The 10,870-nt window shown below is 38.2% G+C and overlaps 1 protein-coding gene across 1 annotated transcript in view; it reads left to right on the forward strand.

Moving 5' to 3' along the window:
* Positions 1-10,870, forward strand: part of ROS1 (ROS proto-oncogene 1, receptor tyrosine kinase) — a 79,002-nt gene that overhangs the window by 32,721 nt on the left and 35,411 nt on the right. The window contains exons 24-29 of the mRNA XM_009289129.2: positions 597-799; positions 1,528-1,739; positions 2,249-2,535; positions 3,512-3,688; positions 6,320-6,537; positions 7,208-7,349. Of these exons, the coding sequence (XP_009287404.1) occupies positions 597-799; positions 1,528-1,739; positions 2,249-2,535; positions 3,512-3,688; positions 6,320-6,537; positions 7,208-7,349 (1,239 nt within the window). The remainder of the gene's footprint in view (positions 1-596; positions 800-1,527; positions 1,740-2,248; positions 2,536-3,511; positions 3,689-6,319; positions 6,538-7,207; positions 7,350-10,870) is intronic.

The following is a 10,870-nucleotide window of genomic DNA, read 5'->3' on the forward strand; positions in this document are numbered from 1 at the left end:
GGGTTGCCGGTTGGACTCGATGACCTTAGAGGTCTTTTCCAACCTCAATGATTCTATGATTCTATGATTCTATGATTCTAAATAGTTACAGCTTCTGACATGAAATGGTTAATACGTTTCTCATCATTAGATTAAATTTCAGGAATTTCAAACCTTTCCTCAAAACTATGCTAAATTAACTTTTCTAGGCAACCCCAGGGTAGTATGGAACAGCAGGTTTTGATCTGTAATCTGCATACTGCTAGAGATCATAGAATATTTCTAATTGGGCTGTGAAAGGTAACCAGGAGAGTTAGAGATCTACTAGGGATCATAGGCTATTTCTAGCTGGGCCGTTAAAGGTAATTAAGTGAGCAAATATGTTTTTACTAGGCTTAAATTTGTTAGGTAAGCATCCACAATGCCATTGAAAAAATCTTAGGAGTTTGCATGTGATGACAAGAAGGCATCTTGTTATTTTATTTGCTGTGACATATGACAAAATATAATTTGTGCAGGACCATCGTTTATTTTTATCTTGTACTTGCTTTCGTTATGAATGACTGCTATTGTCTAGAATGTTTTTTGTAAATTCTGCTGTGCCCTTTTCCTTCCAGATCTTTTCCCTGTCCCAACTCTTATAACTGTTTCTGCCAACAAGTTGTTTCTTACTGACATAGACAATAATCACACCATATGGGAACTTTCAGCAAAGACAAATGTAAAGGACATCTGTTATACTGCTAATGATGACAAAGCGTACTATATTGTAGAAGATTCTGTTTTTCTTCTGAATATTGAGACTACTTCAAAGTTTCAGGTATTCCTTTGTTCATTCACTTGCTTGAGAGAATCTAAGAAAATATGTGGCCATTATTGTCATTATTTTGGGGTTAATTATGTCAAAATTGCATATTTGGAACAGAAAAAAAGCAGCATGGTGAACAAAGTACATTTAATGGCAAAATACAGTGGGGAAAACAGAACTGGAAAGACAATTTTTTTAATGACTGTCAGTTTGTATGAGATGTAATATGAAAGAGAATAGCTGGATAATTTTCCTTTCTAGCAGTACAATAAAAATATGTATAATATAATAAAATTCGGACTTCAATATTTTTGTCATCAATAGCTATTAGAATAGGCCAGAGTATGCCATTGGTAAAGTTGTCCTATTAAACATATATGATTTTACTGACATCTGCTTTGTTGATAAGATATTTCAACAGATATTTAATTTAAAATTCACACTATTAAATACAAGAAATTTATTTTTTGTATCAAATGTAATTTAATTTAATTTGATTTCATTCTAATTTCAAGAATATGGAAGCAACATGGAAACAACAATTGATATTTGTGAAACAACAGTTTTCATTTGTATAAAAATATTGGAATCTTCGTTCCATGGCATCTCTTTATATTTTGACTTCTACTGGTCAAGTAGAAATTGTTTCGGAAACAAATCTAATTTCATAATGTCCTAGCATCAGGTGGGAAAATTCTGCTCTCAAGCAGTTTTAGTAATGTTTTTATTTTTTTCTTAAGTTTTTCAAAGATGCTTATCTTCGCAAAGCCACAGCCATCACAGTTGACTGGATTGCAAGACATCTCTTTGTTGCCCTGAAAACATCATGGAATGAAACCCAAATATTTGTTATTGATCTTGAGCTCAAGATAAAATCTCTAAAAGCCCTGAACATGCAGTTGGGTGAAAGTAATTCAACTGTATCATCTCTGTTGTCATATCCTTTCTTAAGGTAAGGTATATATTACTAATAACTTTTTAAAGCATCTTTTAAACATGATTTTAATGAAATCATCAACTATTAAAGACCAAAAAGGACTTTTTATAGTATATGAGTCTTTTGCATTGTGTAAATCTCAGAAATTTCTGAATTAGTTCTACTTTTATACTGCTAGTTGAGCTCAGACATATCTAATTTCAAAAAGATGTCTGTGTTTGAGTAAAGATTTCAAATGATACTTAAATATTTATAGGTTCTTCTATTTAAGTGATGCAAATGAAAGTCAGCAGCAGACAACAATTTTTTACAGTAACCATTTTATCCAGAATAGTCAGTTATTGTGACCTTCCATTCAAAAATATCCTTTAAACACCTGGAATCACTCTGCAAGTATGCTGCTGTAGTTACCTTGCTTAAAATGTTTGGGAGGTGTGTGACTGTAGTCACTTACAGGACTGCATTTAGGGCAGATTGCTCAGATTGAAGTTTTTCTACTGTAAGCAATGCATTTTATTTGATAGCCGCTTGTACTGGATGGAAGAGCTTGGTTATGGCAGCCGCATGTTTTATTATGATATTCTGAATAACACCGTGCACCACATTTTGGGATACATATCAGCAGAAGAACAGATGAGGAACTACTGCACCTGTAATGTGGCAGAAGCAGAGCTAGGAAGACCTATGAGTATAGATGTGTCTGACTCCAAGAATCCCCAGCTGCTCTTTATCAGAGGAAGAGATGAAATATGGGCCTCAGATGTGGATGGTTGCTACTGCTGGAGAATTGCCAAAATACCAAGTTTTCAAGGTCTGAGTGCTCTGTTTTGTTTCTCGGTAGTTTGTAATTCTTGCTGTCTCTTACCTGAAACAATATTCATTTCAGCAAAACAGCATTCATGAAGAACTTCCTTTATAAAATTGATTCATCTATAGGCAAGATGGACAAAATGTTTGTGTTCTGTGTTTCCAGTTGTATACCCTGTTGATACAAACTAGGAGAAAGAACAGTGTGAGGATATTTACTGATGCAATATGTATTCTGGTAAGATGTAAATCAAATGGAGACACTACAGCCCCAAATGCTACTTGTCAATAGATTTCACTTACAGTATTAACACATTATTTTGCTAGGGTTTCATATTAGATACACTTATTACGGTTTAGCTCAATGAAAAGATACAATGAAAAGTTATTCCTGAAAGTGGCATTGCAGACTACTATCTTAAGTTATTCCTGAAAGTGGCATTGCAGACTTCAATATGTGGGGAGGGTACTTCATGCAGGTAGAGTCTTGTATGACAACTTATCTATGTTGCACTTCTTTTAATGATAACATTTAATCTTGGTTGCTCAGTTTTCAGCTCAATTCTGGAGGAGTGCTGGTAAAGCTGTTCTGTTACCAGAGGAGCTGTCTTAACTGTTCCTGGGAGATGGCAGAGCACTGTGGTTTTCATCTTGGAAAAATGATGACAGTTTCTATAGACGACTCTTGCTCTGTGTTTTATTTCTGGTGTTTGTTAATTGAATTGCAGTTCTCATAATTATGGATAATAAAAAGCCTCCAAATCTACACTTGTAAACTGAAATAACAAAGTGTCTCAGCTTCGTGAGACCTATTGGAAAATATCAGAAGTCTCTTTTCCAGGGGAGGTCTTTGAAGATAACGGTATGACCAAGATACTCACCCATATTGACTCACTGTGAATACAAGCACGCATCTGCTCTTGTAAAATTGTCTGCTCAGGGTTTATTCTGAAGCTTAACTATACAATGTTTTCCTACAGGTAAGAAAATTGGCAGCTTGACTGTAGATAAGAAATTTATATACTGGAGTACTGAAACGAAAGAATACACTGAAATTTGGCTAGCAAATAAAGAAAGCACAAGACACTTTCTTCAGAAGAGAGCAAATCATGAGCTGAAAATCTTAGCCTACAGCTCAGCAGCGCAATTGTATCCAGGTATAGGGGATTTGGGTTGTTTTGTAAATGTAACAAATTTATTTCAGAGCATGTATTTGAGTGGCAGATCATGCTATGTGTATTTATGTAAAGTATGATTTATGGATTCAGGTACCTTCTAGAGGGAAACTATTCATTATGCACATTTTTAAAAGGATGAATGTAAGGACTGGCCTTGTGTTGGATCACATGGAAGGTCATGATGATGAATATTGCCCGAGTTTCAAAGGCTCAGGATGTTAATGCCAAACCATGCATATTTTCAAAGTTGTGTCAAATCTGGAGATTTAGAAAATGTGGTGCACATTAAAGCACAGAAAAAGAGCACACGTGTCTACAAAGTGTTGTAGCAAGAGTTTGATAATGATCCCTGTTATGGTACAGATTTCTGGTTTTGTTCACAAGTATGCAAAGCTGAAAAAAATCGTCTGCCCTTCCAAAGACAGAGAGAGAAGAAATCTGCTTATTAAAATGATTTATAACGAAGTACCTGAGAGGCAATTACAGCTTACATTATAGTAGACCCAGGCTTCACTTAGAAATCCTAGTATTTTAAACAAACCGTTGTAGAATGATAATGAAAGAAATAAAAATTAGTTTTAATAGAAAGTTAGGATTCACGGTACCTATACGGATTATCTTTGTAAATGCAGAGGTTTAGAACAGTTATTAGCATGATGAATATATTCAAAATAATTCTTTAACTTCAGTTTAGCACAAAAATCTGACAAATATACAAGAGAATATTTTAACAAGATGGACTTCTTTGGAATAAAAGCATTTCACATTGTTTTGGGCAGCCAGTAGAGTTACTCCTGCCTGCAGCTGCTCTGACCGATGCCCAGGCTATTCTTACCAGCACTTTGGGCAAGTTTGTTCCCATGAGGTCTGTGTGGGCTTGGCATTGGTGCAGAAGCCTGGTTTGGCCCTGGTACAGAATGTACCGATCCCTGTCCCCAGGGATAGGGTTTCCTGCAAGAGCCCCAGGCTTAGCTGGTGCAGAAAGGGAATAACCGAATTTCAGTCCAAAGGGATTATTTCTACCCAGACATCCCCACAGAGCTCTTCTTATTTACATTGACTGCTGCAAATATATTTGGAGGAATACACAGTCTTGGCATTCGGCGGGGGAGGGCAATGCACAGAATTATTCACACAAGTTTAAGATAAAAGTAAATGAACTTACTAAAATAAGAAAAAAAATATTTTCTTCTCCTTCTCAATACCGAAATCAAATGGTGTATATATGAAAAAGTGATGTTTGCAAAGACCAGCTGGGTTGACTGACATGCTTTTTATTGCTTTAGTGATATGAGCAAGGAGTACTGCTAGAGTTTCCTTTCATTCTAACCTATTTAATTGCCAACCAGAGATGTGATGTCAGTTGATCATTTAACACATCAGAAGTACTCAGTGAAAATTATTGTCCTGTCACAGATTCTGTGTATGAAAAAGTGATGTTTGCAAAGACCAGCTGGGTTGACTGACATGCTTTTTATTGCTTTAGTGATATGAGCAAGGAGTACTGCTAGAGTTTCCTTTCATTCTAACCTATTTAATTGCCATCCAGAGATGTGATGTCAGTTGATCATTTAACACATCAGAAGTACTCAGTGAAAATTATTGTCCTGTCACAGATTCTGTGAGAGAATGATTTCTCTTCAGGGTTAGGAGGAAGGGGACTGAATATGTAGTGAAGGATTTTCTTGTCAGGGTAAACACGTTTCTATGGAACTGCCTGACAGAAACTTTAACTCTGAAAATGACTCAATTCTTTATTCCATCTGGGACTTTTCCCATGGGAGTTTTACTACTCTAGGTAACCGTAAAATTGACAAAGACTCAAACTTACATTTATTTCTGTTGAACAGAATCTGACTTTGGTAGGGGGTTGCTCATTTAGGAAGAAAAGATCTTGACAATGAGGTCAGTTCCTCTGGCCTAAGGGCAAACACTTGTCCTTGTACCATCTTCCCCATGCATGTGCCTTAATCTTTTTCTTCTTGGCCACAAGTCCGTTTAATATATTTTTAATTTTTTTTTTAAAGTACACCAAGTGATGGGGGGTTTTCTTTTGTTACTTTTCATTTACTGTCAGAGAGTAGTTTTCTATTGTTTTCTCCCTATAGACTCCTTTTATCCTTCCAAAATTTGTCTCCCCTTTCCCCATTGTTACTATGAACTTTACACATGAAAAGCTATTTGAAAGAAAAGAGAGATAACATTTAATTGCTAGAGAAAGCTACTCTCTATTCTGCATATCTGTCTTTCTTGTGACAAGCAAGTTTGGACTCATCAGTGTGCACTGCCCTTGATAACACAGCAGCTACGATCTGGATTTCCAAGGTGTTCAGGTACTTAAAGAAGAACCTAAATTCTTCAGTAAATCTGTACCTTTAGTAAATCTGTATCTTATCAAAGATAAATGAGACTTTACTTTGATGACTGCTATTTTTGTGTCCATGAAAGTAATCAAATAAAGTACATTCAGGTGGGATTTTTTTCTGTTTCTGTTTGTGAAAGCAGAGAGAATACTTTGTGGTTATGCTTTCTCATAGGAATGGTGGTAGAATCCCATGCAAGTTTGGATTGGTCCAGCAGTAATTTTTTTTTTTTTTAATGTCTTTCTAGATAAAAGATGCCTGATTCTATTGCCAGACACTGAGAAACCTACTATCCTTGATACAACAAACACCAGTTTTAAGATAAGCTTGCCATCTGTCACACCACAGCAGCTATGCCCCGGCATATCGCAGCCTACGCCTACATATCTGGTATTTCTCGGACAAATGACTAACAACAGCAGGAATTCAAGCTACTGTTTGTCTGCTCTGCAGCAAAAAACATTGGTATGGCTATTTGGAACAAAAATGCACGTGATATCATATATAAACAGGGAATGTGATACCACTTCTAATAATTTTATAAGCCATTCTGTAACTTTCTATTAGGGAGTTTTTCCACTTCTACATCCCCAACAGTAATTCCCCTTTCTGTTTGTTATTTGTTAAGTGGTAGATCCCTTAGCTTTCCTTTGTGCAAGTACTCCTCTACTTTTTAACAGGTCTTTGCTAAAATCCTGTTGAAACGGGTCTTCAGTTTCTACTTGTAAAAAGAGCAGTTGTGGTTGATATTAATCTGTTTAAATAACTCTTGAGACTGTCCAGCAACCATATGGCTTGCCTTTATGTGTTTTGTGGTAGTTGTACTTGCCTTGCTAATTTTTTCTTCTGTTACATTTTTTTTGACTTTGCCATTTCCTATTTAAGTACCAGCCACTTAACAATGTGCTATTATAGCCATGCTAATTACACCTCAGCTTGTTTTTTGGTATGTGTTTTCTGTAATGACCTATTACCCAAACTATCATTTTAACATTCTTTTTTAAACACTAAAAGGTATTAGAATACAAAAGCACTACTGTACTATTTTTTAACACTCATTTTGTTGACAGATGATTGGTGTGACATATGACTCTCTTCTAAGAATACGGGTTTATTATCTGATTTCGTATTACAGGAATTTCAGGGTCCTATAGCCATCATAAACAACCTACAGCCATTTTCAAGTTATGTCATACAAGTTGCAGTGAAAACCTACTATTCAGATGAGGAAGTGCTGCCTATGGGAAAAGAGACAATTGGCACAACCCTATATGGAGGTTTGTTTCACATTTTATTCTGATTTTTAACAGAATTCTCATCTCAGTTAAAGGAAGGGGTGTGTAAGTTTGGGTTGCAAATCAGAAAGCAGAGAAATTTTCCGCTTAAAATGTAACCTGTGTAGATCTTCATAAGGTTTTGGCAACCAGACTTGATAAATCTATAAGATTCAAAAGACATGTATGTATCCTTTAATGCTTTTACTCATTAGCTTACTGAGGAAAGATAAGCTATGGTTAAAAGTGGCTAAACAGTTGCAGTTTCTGCCTTGGACCACATTTTTAATAAGTTGTGTTTGAATGCGTATGTGGTTACATATGTTTAAATATGTGTGTTAGGTATTCATTCAGCATTAAGATTTTTCCCCTTGGCTTGACATTTTTTTCATAATTACTGTTTCTTAGGGTAATGCAGATTTGATTTATTGTGTACCAGGCTGAAAAGACAACACTTCACTTTTACTTCTCTTGGCCTGAATGCCAATAGCACATTTTCAGTGGGTTTCAAGAATTTTGATGTGCCCTTCTCAGTCCCTTTCACACTAGAAGAAGAAAGCTAGGAGTAGTGCTCTGCACTTGAATGTTCACTGTGTCGTTTAGGGCAGAGAGTGGACTGGTTAGGGATTACCTAAAAATAAATAAATACATCAGTAAACTTATCTAATTATGGCAGAAGGAAGCTAAGAAACTCTGGTGGGAGTGAAAGGGTGAGAGAGGTATGAGTGAAGGCAAGAGGCCAAGATATGATGGCAAGGCAGCCAAATGTAATTGTATTTAAGCAGAGCTACCTCTGTACTCTGTGATGAGGTGTGACCTGCTGATGCAATGGAAGAGGACAGGGACAAGAGCTTGTAGCAGCGTCTAAGAGAGCAGGTAGCTGCAGCCTAGAAAAGGATAACAGGAGCACAGCTCAATTTCTGGAAAAGCAGGAAGCATTCACAAAGTGACAAGCCAAGGCTACCTTTGGGGAAAACCTGCACATAGTGCTGTCCATAAGAGACAAGATGCAGTGCAAGTGAAAGGTGTATTTTATTTTAAAGGTTTTCCCCTGAGTACAAAGTTGCTTTTTAAAAAAAGACTGAGAAATGAAAAAAAAGACAAAAAAAAGCATGATCAAGAGCATCTAAATTCTATATAGCTTGTTGTTCAAGCTGGTTCTTTATTATTTGAGAGCTGGGCCTGTACTTCTGTAGCATGTTTAGTTTATAAAGCCAGTTTTCACCTCACATAATACATATGTACATATTACCTGATGATGTAGCTCAAGAAACATGCCTAGGTTAACACCTCCTCCACTTCCTGCTTTGGGTGTGTGATTTTGCAAATTTCCCTTTCTGTTGTTATAGTCCAAAGGACTGTCCATCTCTTCAGTGCTCTCTTAGCGAACTCAGTCGTGTTAAACACACTTGTTTTATTTAGGGCACATTTTCCAGAACAAGAAGTGGGGGACTTCTGTAAGAGTTCTGCTGTTGATGCGTAGTCCATGTTACATTATGAAGGACCTATAACTCCACTCAGCACACACTGATTATCCAGCTGATCATAGCAAGCTACGGTTTTGCCTGATCACTGGTATATTTCTTACTGTGTCTTCTGCTCTTGCATTCATCCTCCACCCTTTACCTTCATAGTTATCCTCTCCACCCTGTTCTGGAGTTTCCATTGCAGAACACAGATCTGGTGCTGCCTTAACTGCCCTAACTAAATAGAAACCAGCAATGTTGGTTTTGTTTGTGGGTTCAGGCCTCTGTTTGAGTCCAAAACTACTGACTGCTCATCTTGTCATACTTGATGAAACTTGGGGCATGTCATAGCAAGGAAACTCAACTCTGCTGCACTTTAATGCAGACCCAGGTGCTGGCACTGTGAATGCCAGCATGTCTCCCATCTGTCCTTGAAGCCAACATGGCCCAGAAGCTTTCCTCAAATGCCACAAGGGCAAATGAGATTCATAGGCAGCCCGAGTTCAAGATGTCCTTATTCTTTGAGAATACTACTAGTCTGAGCTAGATGCCTCCTGTGGTTGGAAATACCTTAATTGGGGCAGGAAGATGCTTCTGCTCACTCCCTGCTTCACTCTGCCTGTTTGCAGCTGTGGGGAAGCTACTGTCCCAGTTTCCCTGCAGCTCTTGTCATCTCCCAGAAAAAAAAGGATCATCTGAAGATGCATACTATGCCTTTGCATATGTTGTCTTGCATTGCAACCCAACCCAATAGAAGTACCTTGCTCAGCACTTTTTCTTGTTTTGCATGCGCGTGTACACTTGTATCTGTCTTCATGAGGACTTGCCTTTGTGCTGCTCTTCAGATAATTTTCTCATCATTGGAGTGATGCTGCTGGACTCACTCGATGAAAACATGGAAAACTGTAAGTGCTAGCTATTCCCTGTAGTATGCATAGCACTTGCTTGCTCTTCTGTTGTGTCAGATTTGCTCTGCAGCTGTGCTCCATTCATTGTGCCTGGTGTCACCAGCCAGGGTCAGCTTGATCCACATAAACTCGTCACTTCCATAGCCATCAGGCACCTCTGATAATACCCAAATCAGCAAGGCAGAATTATAGCCAAGCCTATATGGCAGCCTGTTTATGTTTTGCAGGAAAGACTGAGGAGATGGTACCTAGGGATGCTTGCTGTTGAACTCACAGTGATGGGGGAATGCTATAGTCCCCACCTTTACTAGTTTTCCTGCCTGGCTTTTGTCCTGCAGAGTTGGAGCAGTTCTTCTCTGAAAGAGGGTGAGGGAGTGAATTGAGAGGCACAGTAGCAACTGGTCCTTGGACATTAGCTCACTTAACCCAGCTACAGAAGGGCTGGCTGTAGCTGCCATACAGCTGTGCAGACTGTGAAGCTATGGGGATATTAGTGACATGCATCTAGGGCTGTCCACACCACAGCAGGAGTCCTAAGGTTTCCCCTTCTCTCTCTTTACCTCTGCTTGGCTTCTGTCTGCTTCAGAAGGTGCTGAAGCAACTGGAATTGAAGTAAGCACAGCCAACACTGTGTTTTTCTTACTTGTCTCAACATCTCTTTCCCTTACTGATCAACTGGGCCCAAGGAAATATTTTATCCAGAATAGCTGGCAACAAGTACATGCCAGGGGTCATGATTCCCTTTCTTCTTCTCTTGTGGATGTACTCCGTGGTTTCTTTAAAGGCTCATCCATAGAAAAAGTAACCTCTCTTTTTGCCACCATTTTCCACAGGAGGGCATCACCTGTGACCTGCCAGTGGCTCGTCTTATGCACAGATCATTCCTTTTCTCTTGTTCTGGGAGCAGTCATATTTTTCCCCTTAAGAAAACCTCTGTTTAAGATGAACCTCTTTACGTCTTTCAAATGAAAGTGGAACAAGAGGTGCAGGCACAGTGCCACTCTTCTTTTGGGATCCAGGGATGCTATACTTTGGAAGTTCTAGTAAGGGATGTGACTGTGCCCCTGTACTCGGCACTGGTGAGGCCGCACCTCAAATACTGTGTTCAGTTTTGGGCCCCTCACTACAAGAAGGACGTTGAGGTGCTGGA

This window comes from Aptenodytes forsteri, unplaced genomic scaffold (assembly GCF_000699145.1).
Source record: "Aptenodytes forsteri isolate BGI_AS27 unplaced genomic scaffold, ASM69914v1 Scaffold217, whole genome shotgun sequence".
Taxonomy (NCBI): Eukaryota; Metazoa; Chordata; class Aves; order Sphenisciformes; family Spheniscidae; genus Aptenodytes; species Aptenodytes forsteri.